This window comes from Aristolochia californica, unplaced genomic scaffold, assembly GCF_029961685.1.
Source record: "Aristolochia californica isolate CCGP_79_NKW_82.1479 unplaced genomic scaffold, dmAriCali1.0.hap1 SCAF_1, whole genome shotgun sequence".
Lineage (NCBI taxonomy): Eukaryota > Viridiplantae > Streptophyta > Magnoliopsida > Piperales > Aristolochiaceae > Aristolochia > Aristolochia californica.
The window spans coordinates 50597779-50614256 of record NW_027181770.1 but is presented as its reverse complement, the minus strand read 5'-3'; the positions used below and the strand labels follow the sequence as shown (position 1 = coordinate 50614256).

Below are 16478 nucleotides of genomic sequence, written 5' to 3'. Positions count from 1 at the left end.
AGGCTGAGGTATGTCTGATTCCTCAAATTTCCTCTCTTGCACCTATTGTGACTTGTCTAATTATGACCATGTGTTGGAAATTTCATAGTTGACTAGCACATATGATCAAGTTAATGAACCAAAAGTGGTCGACTCTCAAAAAAATAAAACCCTAATTAGAACAAATTGTAAATTCATGTTGCTCTCCATTATTTGATGAAGACAAATGGGTAATTTGAAAGTGTGCTACTAACAGTGTTATCTGTGTATTAGATACATACTTTCCAGCACATATATTACGAGTCTATGGCAAAAGATCAAGATAAAAAGAATGATCAATCAAGTTGCAAAGTCAAGACCCGAAGCAAAAACACATTAAAGATTATTGCTGAGAAGAAGAACTTACAAAAAGAAGAAGAAGGGAGATTTAAAGACTAAAGTCAAAGTCAAATAGAACATCTCAAGAACTCTAGCATGTAAGTAGATCGCCCACCAAACATCAATTTTTAAGCACATTTATGTTATGGACTTTTAGGGCATAAATATTTTCAAAATCATGTTTAGCCAATGCATACTAGTGGGTAAAACTTGCTAGAACACCTTAGAATAATTTTTATCATGCTTAGAAGTTATTTCAAAATATTGGCAATTGGCATGATCAATCATAATGGTTGAGCCCAATCAGCCAAGCGTAATCTAGAAAAAGTATAAAGCATGATTGATCATACCCATAGGATTGATCGATCACCCAAAGTTGTATTAGAATGAGCTATAAAGCATGACTGATCATACCTATAGTATTGATCAATCAATAGAACCATGCATATGAGGGACAAAAAACATGATCCATCATACCCACTATATCGATTGATCATATTGAATTTTTTCACATCTAAAGCTTCAATGCGTCATCGATCAATCAAGCAACATTGGCTGATCAACTTAACATTTTGAGAGTTTGAAAATGGATTGATAGATTAGCAAGCCTGTAGAGTCATAAAAATACATTCATTACACATGATTGACCGATCGTACCTATTAATTGATGATCAAAGTATCTGTCAACTCTTTGGTAACAGGTAAAAAAGACTAGTTTGGCTTTGAAAAATATAAATAGGATCCAAAACTTGTTGGGAACATGTTGTTGAGCATGTGTTGGTATATCAAAGCATTCAAAGAGAGTTTTCAACTTGAAATCTTTATTTTTCCTATTAGAGTGAGAAAAAGTTTCATTTTGCAAAATCATTCCCACATCTCTCAACATTCTTAAGTATCATAGTTCCATGAAACTCCATTCATTATGAATCGCGTTCTTAAAGATCTGGAAGCTTGGATCTTACTTGGAGAAGGGCTATCTCCACAAAGAAATATTGTATATTTGATATTTTCTTTTATATTTTGATATTTTCTTTCTTAGAGGTTATCTAGTACCTTAAAGCTACAAGATTTGAGTTTCTAGAAACTGTAGTCTAGAAATGGACTGCCAACTAGAACCAGAATCTAGTCTTTATATTTGATCTATTGGGGAGAGATTGAAATCATGTAATTGGGTATTACACAGGGTATAAAGAGAGCCTGAATCTATTTCGAGTTGTAATTTAAGCTAATAGAGCACATTAGTGAAATGTTTTCTACCAAGAGTTCTTAGGCATTGACTACCACTAGGGGAACATGAAGAAATAAATTTTATGTTCTTTTGTGGTGTGTGTGTTTTTAATTTGTGTATCCAATAAATTTGGTTGTATGATTGAGAGTGCTTAAATTTTTTATTTTATATTGTAATCCACCCCCTCGAGAGAAGTAACCAGGTCAACAATTAGTATTAGAGCAAGCCAAACCTTGAAATCAAAATCTTATTTGGTTTATTATATTATTTCAATGGCATCTCAAGAAGAAATTATATTTCAAGAGGGTCATGATCCATATTCCGCTCCCATGTGTTAGAAGATATAAGCCAACTTGGGTGTCATTGATGTAATTATCTTATGATCTTTGTCCCTTATTCACTCCTTCTAGGGTGAAGGGTATATTTATAATATTTGGTTTTTTGACACCTATAAATAAAACTTAAGGGGGAGGGTTAGGACACAAGTCCATAACCCTAAAATCTCTCCTTCACAATACCAATGGTGGAGAATTACAATGGAATTCTTCCTACAATCAATTAGATTTGAATTATGAGAAGCAATAACGAGTGAACTCTTCATCCTATTCCAAAATATAAAAGGAAAATCTTTTCCAAAACAAGTATGTGATTGGGATGACTTAGACATTGCAAAAGTTGATGACAATGCTAAGGCTTTGAAACACATTCTTAGTTCTTTGAATGATGAAATGCATGACTTTTTAATCTTGTAAATCAGCCAAGGATTTGTGGGATAAATTAGAATTTTATTTTTCTAAGAACATAGAATGTAGCTCTTCACACTCCAAATGCACTACACATAGTGATATTATAGGTATTGAAGATTGTATGCACTCATGCCTAGTTGGAAACTTCAGCTTTGATAGAAATGAAACTTCAGAGGGTGATAGTTGTGTGAAACTGGATAAAGAAGAATTAATGAGACAATTAGATGAATCCATGTCCACTCTTAGGATCAAAGAAAAAGAAATTAAGAAATTAAGCAAGAAACTTTCAAAATTAGAAAAGGAGATTGATTCCTTGAAAGTTGACTACTCCTCCATGCTAGAGGAGCTTAGAAAAGAAAATGATAGGCCCATCTCAGAATGTGAGAATCTTGAACTTCATTCTTCAAACATTCATGAGTTCATAAATGAAAATGTCAACCTTTTCTCTAGGATTTTAGAATATAAATAATTACATAAGATGCTAAAATCCCACATTGTGTTGTTGAAAGAAAAGCCCTTGACCTATCCCATGCCTTAGAGAAATTAACTTTAAGAAAAGTCACTTCTTCAGATAAATCAAAATATATACAATATGTTAGAAAAGTGGAACTAAGAGCTAAGGTCCATGAGACTATAATAGAAATAAAATCTTGTTTCTCTCTGTTACGGTCCCGAGTCATGAGTCCACAACACTCTCATAGGACAAATGTGACAAATGTCACAATGTCACCTATTCATAATGATTCATGTTATAACTATGGAACCCCTGGCTATTATGTATTTGAATGTTCAGCTAGAAGATTAAAGTTGAATAGGGTGAGGCAAATTTGGATTCCCAAGGGAAGCCTAAATTTGTCTTCAAATATTGAGACGATGGGACCCAAACATATTTGGGTACCCAAGGTCACTTAATCTTTGAGCAATGAATGAATTTTTCGAGGCAAGCTATATACTACATGAAAATTACTTAAATAGTTTGTGAGACATTAATTTTTCAAATTGAACTTTTAAATTTGATGATTATGTCATTTTGAAGATTTCATAAATGAGACTTGGTTTTGAGGCCAATACTTGCATAGTTTATATAGACCTAAATTTATGTGAAATTCAAAATCCTAAATGAACTAGCACTTTAGAAACCATTGACTTAAGGAATATTAGATTATCATTAGCCAATGACATGTCAAGGAAAGTTCATGTTAGCTTGAAATCCAATCTTGATTTTATTGATATATACTAGAAACAACAATGGTTGTTCTTAAGGTTTTTCTTATTAGTGATATTGTGATTAGTCTTAATCCATACTTCGTGTTGTACTAAGTGGTTATGGCTCAAGCGATTGAATCATGTCAACATAGACAATCTCAACTCGTATTTTGTAATTCATGCTCTTCTTAATCACTACATGGGATTCACATGAATCCACCCATGCCTAACTACAACAACTAGCCTTCAGAGGATAAGGCCTCCTCACTACCATACCAGGAAAAACTCTTTAAAATGAGTAGGTTCTGCTGCTTATATGTCGATGAAATCCCTACCTTCTCGTAACTTCAAACAAGAATTCAAAATTGAGAATCAATCATGCATCTTGTCTTTTGGACTGTCTAGAGAGAGCATAGCAAGTCACTCTTGGAATTCGATACAATTATCTTATGGTATTAGTGGTTAAATTATTTCAGAATAGCATGCATCCACTTTTATCTGTCGAATAGATAATACATTGGTAATTCCCATAATCAATCCGATAAAGGTAGCCTTGGGCAACTCTCGTTGACCATAGGTTGACTTCCTTATTGATTTTGATGATAACAGAACTTAACATGGTTGGCAATTTGCAAACTAAGTATTCCAGATACTTTACCTTCAAGAGAAAAATGTATCTCAAGGTCTAAAACTTCAAAATAAACAAGCCTACACAAGACCACAAACAACATTGAAAGACATCTTTTGAAGAAGCACCCATGCAGAAGAAGACATTGTGAAGGCTAAAGTTTAAGTGCCTTTGATGTATATCAAAACTTAGTAAAAAATATAAGAGAGCTTTCTTAACTCCTTTATTTAAAGTACAATGGTATCCATCAAACTTTATGACACACATTGCCTATACACATATTTAGAAACATCATACACATCTTCTAAAACATGTTAGAGGACTAAGATTCAATGATTCCCATGCTTTAAAAGTCAATTTAGTCTACCTGGCACTGAAGTGGGTAGGCCAAAACTATAAAGCATGATCGATCGACCATAGTTGATTGATCGATCATCCAGAACATGGTCATTTCTTGCTATAAAACATGATCAATTATCCCATTTGGATTGATCAATCAATACTGTCTAAGCAACCAAAATTTACATGGAATGATTGATTACCCACCCAATTTATTAATTAGAAAGAATCTTGCCAGTGAGGGACATAAAGCATGATCGATTATAGGGAGTTCATTGATTGATCATACTTGCATTGCACAGTCAGAGGGAATTTTGATTAATCAATCATCCCCTGGTCATGATCGATCATCTTTACTGTTTTTGGACCAATGTTAACTTGTTGATTGATCAATCCATCAATCAATGTTAGAAGATAAGATCGTAGTATAGTGGCATGATGTAATTTTCCCTCGATTTTTGTCCCTTTTTTATCCTCCTTAGGGTGAAGGGTAATGATATAATTATAGCTCTTCTCATTATTATAAAATATACATTAAGGGGGAGGATTAGGCACATCACTTAACCTAATCCTCCTCCCTCCTCTCAATCCTCTCTTCTTCTCTCTCAAACTCTCCCTCTCTCGTTCTTCTTCTCTCTTACCACTTCACCCTCAGTTTTTCTCTCTTTCTCCTTTTTGTGTGATTAACTACTTCATTATCCTAAATCCAAGATGGTATCATAGCAGTGGATTTAGGATCCCCACATCAAGATGAAATTAAAAGGTTCCGTAGATCAAACTTCATGTGGAGATCTCCTTGTTGATGAAGTAGAATTTAAATTGCGCCAAGACAAGTTCTTCTCTCTTATGAGATTATTACTGATATTTTTTTTTATTTATCTCTAAAAGATAGTTTATTGATGGCTTTCTTGTACAATCAAAATGAGAAGTTGGTGACTATATTCCTTGCTTTGGAAGTGGCTCTTTCAAATTGTTTACTTTCAATTTTTTATCCCTCATGCAAGATCGATTGTGTTATTGCTCTGTTGCATATTATGTTGATGTTTTTTACTGTAATTTGCATAAGGATCAAGATCCATTGTATCGTTTATTGGAATTTGAGTTTACTATGATCTAATCCCACTCTTATACCATTTTTTTGAGTTATTTTGTCGGCTATCTATTGCTCTACTTGTTACTTCCCATAGAGTGCCAAGGGGATTTTGTTTTTGGTTTGACAAGTGTTGATTTTCAGGACTCCATGATTTAGCTCATGGAGAAAAGGTGAGACGACATATTGAGATAAAACAAGAGGAAGAAAAAGGTTATGGACTTGTGTCCTAACCCTCCCCCTGAGGCTCAATTTATAGATGAATAAGATTATAATATTACAATAATAACCCTAAAACTTAAACTAACTACATCAATGCCATATTTATGAGATGACTCTTTATTTACCATCATGTCACCACTGTGAGGGCCTATGAGCCTGCTCCTTGGCTTGTGGACAATGAGCCCTTCTTCCACCTCTCTTGGATGTGTGGGCCTTTGTTGGTCTTGTTGGCTTGAGCCCATCTTCCACATAATTGGACGTGGGTCATCCTTGGTCTGTGGGTTTGGGTCCATCTTCCAACACTCCCTCTCAAGATGGGGTGGTATATATGATCTTCCTATATAAAATAACAGTTCAACATATCTTCCAACACTACTCAAGCTAGTGGTCTCTTTTCCAAGAGAGCCATCTGACATAATATAATAGAGAGTAAAATCCCTCCTAGCCATAATACATCGCTCCATACTCTAGTCAAATGGTCATAGTAAAAAATACTTGTCGCTAAATTTCGCAGGTAGAAAAGTAGTCCTATTGTTGGGCACAAAGTCTCTTTCTCAGGATAGCTAAAAAAAATACTTCTTGGGTGAATAATAGACTTGACTCATGCTGGATGTTGGGCACACTCCTATCTTCTGTAGGTAGTGGGTATATAGGTATTGCTCAGAAGTGTAGTAATAAACATCTCCATCACGGTGTTCAAACACGGGCACCAACTCTTAAATGCTAGGAGTAAAAAAACCAAATAAAGGGGTACCAGGTAATTAGAGGAAGATAATATTCTAGGGCCACTATGTGTTTTCTTCTTCATCAGAATAACCAATGCTAACAACAGTCAGCAACCAAGAAGTCCTTCTTCAATAATAATTTCTCAGTCAGAGAGACACAATAACAACAACAAAAGTGGGTTTGGGCCCAAATATCATGTACCAAATAATGAAAATCCTTAAAAAAGGACGCATAAAATAATTTGCAAATAGTCCATCACTAAATAAGGAAGTTGCACCAAATAATATGCTAGAACCAAGTAATAAGTTGCAATACTTCAAAAAGAATCCAGTCATAGATAGGGGACCAAGTCGAGCCAAGTCAGGTATTAGACCAATATAGTTGAGTTGTGGTAGAAATAGGTGTAGAACTCGGGACCTGAACACATATAATCGAGGAAAAAAACAAGTGGGCTGAGTTAGGTTGACCCGAACTGAGTTGACTCGGTACGAGTTGGTCTGACTTGCTGGATTAACCCTACTGATTAAAACCAATGGAACAGTGTTGTCTTCTTCCCTGCAACACTGGCTTTCAAATAGCGTGGAACAAACCAGCTCAATATATCAGCCAATGAGAACTTGAAATGGACAACAGAGTTGTCGCTGGCGATGAACCAATGAGAACTAAAAATAGCTGGATACCGTCCAATGAGTCAAATGCCCTTATTCCCTCTTGTTGGCCATTGGTTTAAGTAAACGATCCAGTTCGCGAACCGAATTGCCTCTCATTCAAGCTCAATTTGTTTACTTAAATGAACCCCAAATCCAATCTCAAATTCGATTAAAGATTGGAAAATTTTAAACCAAACTCGAGCTATTCGGGTTCAGTTCTATGCCAACCCTAGGATATTTTCTACTTTCAACTAAGAATCCACTCCAACATTTTATATCCGCATGATGCAAAGTCCACGTGAGTTACCACCGAACGACAAAGCCTGGTCGTTTGCAGTATATAATAACGGCCAGATGTTGCGGTTAGGCCCGATGCAGAGACACAGACCACACTGCTCTTAAAACTACAAATCATAAGTTTGGGTTAAATATATGTAACGAATTATTCAACACAAGTCAACTACGGGTTTGAACTTTGAAAGTGGAAAAAGTGTCTTCCGCGACTGGTGGAAACTGGAACGCTCTTATTATCCCCAGGAAGTGTCACTCAGCAGTCATCCCTAGTTGTTAAAATTCTTGAGCAATTCCAACCGTACTGATGAAATCTGAAGAGGTGCTCTTTAAGAGAGGTGGGCCGTGGGCATGTGGGTTTGGTTCCAAAGCTGACAAGACACGACCGCGCCAGCTTGGAGCCTTCCTTGTTCACTGACGAGAGAAACCCACATGGGAAGATGGGGGGACCGGGGACCATCTCCAATTGTACACTCAAAAAAGGAAAAAAAAAAAAAAAAAAAGGGTTGGCTAGTGGGCACTGGGCAGGCACACACAACTGCACCAAAGAGAGCTCTTGCTGCCTTGCAGAATGCGCCTTCTTCTCCGATCAACATTCCTTTTTCCTCTTTATTTTACTTCCAATACCAAAAGCTAAACTCTTCCTGCAAAAAGAGGCCTTGCAACTCATGAAAGCCAGCACGCACAGCTGAAAAAGAAGCCGGTTGGCGGTCGTTATAATAGTTTCAACACTTGCCGGGCTCCCTCTTGTCTTGGGTCCCCCCCCCCCCAGATTTGAATCTAGTCTAGTCTCACTTTCCAAAGCACCCCTGATTCCCAGCCAATTTACCCTATCTCACCCTTAAAAACAAGTTTTATTTGCATTAATACCTGCATCCCTGTAGCTCCATCCAGAGAAAAAGGAGCGGCATCCAGGGCATTTTAGTGATGGGCTTCTTTGGGAAAGTTCAGAGGCTTCAGATGGAATCAGCCAGAAGGGCCTGGACTGAGGTCAGATTCGCAAGATTAAGGACAGGTGGTAATTCGAGGTTAATCGAATCATTTTTTACCTAATAACATTCTGAAAAACAGGAAAAATCAGATTCTTATGGGTGACCAGTAGCGGAAGACAGAGGACGAGCGTAGACTTGGTAAACAGATAGAGAGAGAGAGAGAGAGAGAGAGCAGAGGGCAACTGGTGGGAAGGTGAAGGGTGTCGAGTCCGGTCTTTTCCGTCCTGTCGGTATTAATAGTGCGATCAAACCAAGATCTAGAGCCGATCCGACTTCTGCACCAGAGAGCTTTTATCGACAGGTCCGTGGTGACCCAGAATTGCTCGTGACCTGCTGAAAGAATCTCTACGTCCGGCCGGGTGGATTTTCGCCACAAGCTGTCCACGCGATCACGGCGGCTTCGAGAGGTCTTTTTTTTCACGATTTTTGCGTCGTGTGGGGTTTCAGGTTACGATTTACGAATTGTGGAAAGCCCTGTGGAAAAATTGATTGCTTTTGTATTTGGGTTTCTTGTCTGAGCAGTGGGTGGAGGAGTTTAACTGGGGTTTGATGACTTTTGGAGTTCGCTGGAGCGGTGGTTTGCGAGAGGGAACTGTTAATGCCCTTGTTTTTAGGTGTTTCTGTTCAGTGATCTGGTTATGAACTTTGGAAAATGACGGTTGTGGAAGCTTGGTAGTGGAGGGGGTCGATTTCGCGCATTTCAGGTGAGGATTTGTTGTGATCCAGCTGTTTCATTTTTAAACTTCTGAAAATGGTCTCGAAGCAGCAAGTGGTGGAAATCTAGGGTTACAAGGGAAAAATATTAAAAGTAGAGTAAAAGTAGATCGATTTTTAGTAAAGCAGTCTCGTCTTCGACCTAAACCCTGCTGGCATAAAGACAGGATAACAAAATGAGCAGAAATAGCAATTAGAGGAGAAGGTCCATAAAAGGAAACAAAAAATGGAGGATCTTTCAAAGTATGCCCATAGTCTGGTTCACTTGGCGGTTGCCCGCCATGATCATGTCCATCTCCGACGATTGGTCTCCACTCTACCTCGTCTTCCGAAAGCCGGCGAAGTGACTACTGAAGCTGAATCCCTCGCTGCCGAGCTCCAAGCTGATGCCGTGTCGGCCGCGATTGACCGCAGAGATGTGCCTGGGCGGGAGACTCCTCTCCATCTAGCTGTCCGTTTACGGGACCCTGTCTCTGCTGAAATTCTCATGTCAGCCGGAGCTGACTGGAGTCTCCAGAATGAGAATGGTTGGAGTGCCCTTCAAGAGGCTGTATGTACCCGTGAGGACTCCATCGCTATGATTATAGCTCGACACTACCAGTCCCTTGCTTGGGCCAAATGGTGCCGCAGACTTCCGAGAATTGTCTCTTCGTCCGCTCGAATTCGAGACTTTTATATGGAAATTACCTTCCATTTTGAGAGCTCCGTTATTCCATTTATTGGTAGAATTGCCCCCTCGGATACTTACCGCATTTGGAAGCGCGGGGCCAATCTTCGCGCTGACATGACACTTGCTGGATTTGATGGTTTCCGAATCCAGCGGTCAGAACAAACCTTTCTGTTTCTTGGGGAGGGTTTCTCTTCCGGGGATCTGGAATTACCACCAGGGTCCTTGATTGTACTTGCGCATAAGGAGAAGGAAATTACTAATGCTCTGGAGGGTGCTGGGCTGCGCCCTACTGAAGCAGAGGTTGCTCATGAGGTTGCTTTGATGTCCCAGACTAATATGTATCGGCCTGGGATAGATGTTACCCAGGCTGAGTTGGTGCCCCACTTGAATTGGAGAAGACAAGAAAGGACTGAAATGGTTGGGAGTTGGAAAGCAAAGGTGTATGATATGCTTCATGTGATGGTTAGTGTGAAATCGAGGCGAGTCCCAGGTGCCATGACTGATGAGGAGCTCTTTGGACGGGAGGATGAGGACAGGATGGTGAATGGTGTTGACCATGAAGAAGAATATGATGATGTATTGACTGCTGAAGAGAGGATACAGCTAGATTCAGCTTTACGAATGGGAAATTCTGATGGGTTTGTGGAAGAAGATGAGAATGGAGTCTTAAATTGCCAGGTAAATGGCCCGGGGGTTAACTGTGAGAATGGAGGACAGAATGGTGCTACTAATGAGAAGAAGAGCTGGTTTGGTTGGAATAAGAAGGCACCAAAGAGTGGGGTTGGCGATGATAATGACGACTCAAAGATCTTGAAGAAATTCTCGAAGTTGGCCCCAGAAAGTGGAAACACAAAATTGGACGATCATCATCAAAGATCTTCATCCGAGTTTGTAAGGGAGGATAATGGAGATATTAAGAAAGGGAAGGAGAAAAACAGTAAGAAGAAGAAGAAGACTGGTACTGGGGGCGAGGCTAAGCACGAGAGTGAGTTCAAGAAAGGTTTGAGACCTGTTCTATGGTTGACACCTGACTTCCCTTTGAAAACAGAGGAGCTCTTGCCATTGCTTGATATTTTAGCAAACAAGGTTAAGGCTGTTAGAAGACTAAGGGAGCTTTTAACCACTAAACTCCCTCTGGGCACATTTCCTGTTAAGGTAATCGTCAGTATGCATTCATCTTGTATAATCTGCTTTCATTATCTTTCTCCCTGTCACCATCCGGATTTACTTTCTTGACTATAGTGATTGGTTATTCTTCTCTGCTTTAGTTTCTTAAGAGGAAAGTCTTAGAAGTTTTTCATTCTAATCACGCCTGGATTTTTATAACTCTAACCTTCCATTTATCTGGCTGTTATGCATAACAATAAGGTTAGTTGAATAGTTGTTTGAGTGGCTATCCATGTACGCGTATCACATTTTGTTTCTTTTGGTTGTTTCATTTTTGTTTATTTGTCTTTTTTCTTTAAACAACTTTAGAATGCTAAGTAATTTTCTTATGTGCAATCACAAGAAGACTGTTTGCTGAAGTGATGCACACATCTTGTACACTGATGGTAAACCACACATCTTCTAACAACTTGCTGTTCTGCTCATTTTTTGCCTTTTGAATGCATAATCGTTTTAGACGTTGAACCACATACGGTGGTGAGACTTGAAACCAAGATGCCATTCTAAATACCACCCATGTAGCTACCACTACACTTGCCAATGTATAATTTTGCTTGCATCACCAGGTCTAGTTCAACTTTTTAAGGAAGAAAAAGGAATCATATATGTTTTACAATGGAAATGTCATTCAAAAGCCTTTTTTAATGGAGAACTTTTATTTAAAACAGTTTCACCAGCCTTTCAAGAAATAAGAAAAAAAACACTTTATCTTCTATTTTTTTTTTTTTTAAGTGTTGATCCTTTTCTTAGGCTGATCATATTTCTAGAATTGCATCCAAATAGGAAATTTTCTGTAATTTTATTATATTTGGAGTCAGAATTCTCAAAATTCCAGTTCTTCTTGAGCAATAATTCCAGTATTAGTGTATCTGATAAAAAGAGGTATTACTGTTAAATTGGATAATTGAATTGACTATTTTTGTCTTACTTCAAGATTTTAATTCCTTTTCAAAAATATTCCTTCTCAGAAAAAGGAATAAAAGTCCAGTTTCATCCTCTCTGTCTCTTTTCTCTGCCTTTGCTGATTCTGCTGTGGTGTTGGTTGGTGGCCTGACCTGATTGCCTTACCTTGACATTTTTGGATGGAAGTTCCTAATTTATTCAATCAAATTTAACAGATTAAGAAATACAAGAAAATTAGAAATAATTCATAATGAAAACTAAGATAATTGGACAGTTATTGATTAAGAAAAGTAGCAAGTCCATTTCCTTAAAAAAAAGCAAAAAAGAAAGAAAGAAAAAAAGAAAACTAGCTAGCTGAGAAATAACTGAAAATGGAAACTGCCTGGTTGGTTACTAATTTATAACAAGCTATCAAATATAGCTTGTTAAGAAATAGCAAAGAAGAAAATGAGCTAATTATCAACGATTCCATGAGAAGCAGCAAATGATCAAGTGGGTCCATGTTTGCACCTGTAGACTTAGCATAGCAAGAGTCATGTAAAGCCATTGGACCTGGTGGTGCCAACTAGTCTGTTGGATTTTATCACCTTTCTTATCTTATTTCCCTTTCCCCACTAGTATTCACTAGAGTCAATGGTGGTGGCAGTTAATTATTACATAGTGAAAACCTTTGGCAGGTACTGCTGCCTCTCTTTGTCATTTTCAACTTCCTTCTTTTCTTCTTTACTTCACCATCAGTGGCTGAACTGGCTGTGGGACCAGCAGCTGATACTGTCTAGTTTGAAAGATGCACAGACTTTGTGTCATATGTTCTGGAAATACAGTTTATAGGATAGAAATATAAAGGGAAAAAGAATTCAAGAGAATTCATTCTTGTTGTACAATTCTAAACACCACCCTCCCTTTAAATACTTCTAACTTGTGCAGCTATCCATTAAAAGAAAAGAAAAAAAAACTTGTGCAATATAATGTATATGTGGAAAATGATTAGTATCTTCTTTCTTTTTTTTTCTTTTTTTTTTTTATGAAGATGTAATTTTATTAAAAAGAAGGAAGAGAAAAATACAAAACTACAAAAGCGGAGGGCGCAAATCCTTAACAACGAGAGATTGCAGGAAAGCTCCCTCCTTGGCAAGCACCCTCCTTGGCAAGCACATCTGCTGCCGAATTAGCAGATCTCGGAATGATTAGTATCTTCTAACTAAGAGAAACTGATTTTTCACAAACAGCCATAGTTGGTGGATGCAAAATTTATTGTAATAGCATGTGATGAAGCAGGGAGCCTCCAGTGTAGCCAGCATGTTTTGGCATGGTTACAAATATATATTATGGCATCTGAGTTTGCTGAGGTAGTGAGGTGTACTGAAAGGTGCAGTAGTTGTTGTCTGCCAAATATGCATGGGAGACAGATGAGAGGGAAGACTGATCATGCTCTAAATCAGGTTCCTGTGATGCTGTGAATTTAGTTCAAGGGCAAGTTACCAGCTTTCTCCACTGAGGTAAAATTTTCATATTTAACTGGTTTTAGCAGCCATCTGAAGCCTATAATGAGACAACATTTTCTGGTTAGGTTAGGTTGCCGCATTTTCTTAGAATAGTGACTGCTGTGTTATTGAAACAACAAGAAGGCGATGGTGCTCATTTCATGCACACTAGTTTGGTTAGGAGCAGTGATTTGCCACGCGTTATACTTGCTGAGGTAAAGAATAAGGGAGTAAGGCACATTTGGATCCCATTTTTACCTTGTCCATTGTAACTAGGAAGTAGTTAAGCAGTTCAGAGAGGGAAAGAACCTCCGATCCAGAATGATGAGCAATATATAAAGCAAAGTTACTTGTATCTCTGCAGTGGCTTGAGTGGGATTACACTACTGGGCTAGTTATGATTGAGCTATTCTTGCAGTTACTCTGGTTGTATAGTGGCATTTAGAGGGCAGTGGCGGCTGCCCTTTATCTCAGAATACCAGTGAAAGTAATATAGATATATAGGATGATAGTACCAAAAAGTTTGTCCCTCTATATTTTGGTTCTTGTGTTTTATTTTATTTTTCCTGCTTGTTAGTGAATTGATATCAAGCCTTCAAGTCTGAAAATTTGACAAACACAAGCTATGACTAATTCCTGTTAAGATTTGGTATGCAATGGAACCTGAAAGCATCAAGGTTGTGCACCTTATGGTCAAATCATACCAAAGGGACAAGAAAAATGGAGAATCATAGAGATGCAAAGAAGAAAACACACAACCATAAGAGAAGATAACAAATTTACATGGTGTGGCAATTGCCTAAATCCCCACAGGAAGAGAATAAGATATTAACTATTGTCAGATATTTAAAAAAAAAAAACCCTTGCCCTGTAGTTCTTCCTCTTCTTCACCTTTCAGCTGTCACATCCAATACATGCTCCTAAAAATGAAAATGAAAAGACCTTAAATCCCATTTGTTTTCCCCTCCTCATTCACTTTAGTCCTCTCTCATTATACATATGAAAGAAAGATTCCGTTGAATGTCTTTGTGGGCCCAGAACTTTCTGGGGTTAAGTGAACCAAAGTAAAAGGGTTCAAGTCACCCTACGGCTTAACAATTCCATGGTCCAGAACATCTACCAATGAAATTCAGAAAGGTTTTTTCATAGATACTGTGCAACAGATTCTGCTCTTCATAGTTTAGGAGATTTCCTCATTAGGTTTTTGTGTGAAGGGCTAGTGCCATCATGCAAACTAAAAGGGGTGATGATTATGATAGCAATTATCTTATCTGTCAATGACTAAGACTTGGTAGTATTTTGTCTTGGGATTTGGTACATGTTCTCAGCAATAGAAAGATCTTGGTTTATCTGATGCCCTAGGTCTTATGTTTTCTTTTTCTTTAAAATAGAAAAAAGGTCGTATGGTTTATTGGTATTATTTTTATTGCATTCTCGAGTTAGTATTTATATCATGTAGCTTGATGTATTTGTTGGTGGTGGAAAGCAAGGAATAATCTTCAAAATGCTGCTGCAATAACATTCAGTTTCCTATATTGTTTAATCATTTGTAATAATATTTCAGTTGAATTTTGATCTCAATCTGACCTGCTATATCTCTCAGGTTGCAATTCCTATAGTTCCAACAATCAGGGTGCTAGTTACTTTCACGAAGTTTGAAGAGCATCAGCCATCGGAGGAATTCTCTACTCCTCTTTCTAGTCCAGCTCATTTTCAGGATAGTAAAGCCAAAGAATCAGAGACAGCCTCTTCTGCCTCATGGATTTCATGGATGAGAGGCAGCCATGGTCACTCTAGTGATACCGAGAGCCGGTCTGGAAGGGATGAGCCAGACCCTTTCCACATACCGTTTGACTATACTTGGGTGGATGCAAATGAAAAGAAGCGGCGGATGAAAGCCAAAAAGGCAAAGAGCAAAAAGGGTAAGAAGCAGGGAGCCAAAAATACTGGAGGGCAACTGCTGCTGAGTGATGATTTGGAAGAATAGAGACAAGATAAAGCAGATTTATTTATTTATTGACCTCTTGAAAACAAGAAGAAAGAGAAGGTCTCAATCTGTTGTTTTCACTTGTTTTAGTAGCGCACGGCATTGTTTTTATCATTTCTTTGGCTTGTATCTGCCATAACAATTTTAAGTATTTTCCCCTCTTCTGTAATGATCGCTTATTATTTCTCCGTTCACAATGCACTTGGTTCTTGTGGGGTCATAGATCTTTCCATAATTATTGATCTAATGAAGATAATAGTATCATTATAAGTACAATTAAATGGAGTAAATTAACGTTTTTATTAATAAAACAACTTTTCGGAAAGAAGAAAAGTTAGATGCACCAAAATAACAATAATAATATCTGAATGCTCAAAAGGTAATTCTTTCATGTGGATTTTAAGTCAAACTTTTTACGAATTTCATTTTTTAAGAAAACGTTATTCAGCTTTGTGAAATTCAGTTTTGGTGGGATACCAAAATCCAGCTAAATCCATTCTCACAACCCTTAATATATTAAAGATTGTTTTAAGTTTTTTTATTTTATAATTCCTTACTAAATTTGATTTCACAAGCCTCAACTAATCTATTCAAACTATTTTACAAGTTTTTTGTATTGATAAAAGGAGTAAATTGTGTTAATAGCTTTGTTATGGACCATCTCTCTCTAAATGGATGCCATAACTCACGGAAAAGGATTAAAAAACATGATTTGAGTTGCTAATGATGATAATAGGTCACTTATAAATTTTGGTAACCTATGGTGGCTGAACCAAATCTCTAAAAATTCCTCATGTAGAAGCTTTTTGGAGTTAATTAGACACCTATGATCCTATGGGATGACTTTCATAAACGGCTTCTTCCTATTTCATCAATTTAGTAGGACAATAGGGTGAATGAGTATTTATAGTACCTTTTCTCTCTCAAATTTGGTCAAACGACCTTCTTTGGTGGTCGATTTTCCTTCCTTTTTCTTTTGTCCTTTGGTTGAACAGGCTGGTCAAACACTTTGGTGAATGGACAACAACAACGCCTTTTATCTTTCCTAGCCGATTAAACATATGCTAGCTGGTCGAAC

At 37.6% G+C, this 16478-nt stretch overlaps 1 protein-coding gene across 2 annotated transcripts; it reads left to right on the top strand.

Annotated features, from left to right (window-relative positions):
- The first annotated feature begins 8613 nt into the window (after positions 1–8613).
- Positions 8614–15620, top strand: LOC137950060 (uncharacterized). Of its 2 annotated transcripts, none has more exons than XM_068796418.1 (3): positions 8614–8882; positions 8998–11014; positions 15017–15620. In XM_068796418.1, the coding sequence occupies exons 2-3, from the start codon at positions 9416–9418 to the stop codon at positions 15398–15400; spliced, it is 1983 nt and encodes a 660-aa protein (XP_068652519.1). In that variant the 5' UTR covers positions 8614–8882; positions 8998–9415; the 3' UTR covers positions 15401–15620. The 2 variants fall into 2 exon arrangements, with proteins under 2 accessions (XP_068652519.1, XP_068652527.1); XM_068796426.1 differs by having other exon boundaries at positions 8614–9179; positions 9357–11014.
- The last annotated feature ends 858 nt before the right edge of the window (positions 15621–16478 follow it).

Coding starts and splice junctions, on each gene's coding strand:
- LOC137950060 (XM_068796418.1), top strand. CDS start 9,416: ATGGAGGATCTTTCAAAGTATGCCCATAGTCTGGTTCACTTGGCGGTT. Junction 11,015..15,016: donor TGGGCACATTTCCTGTTAAG/GTAATCGTCAGT, acceptor TATATCTCTCAG/GTTGCAATTCCTATAGTTCC.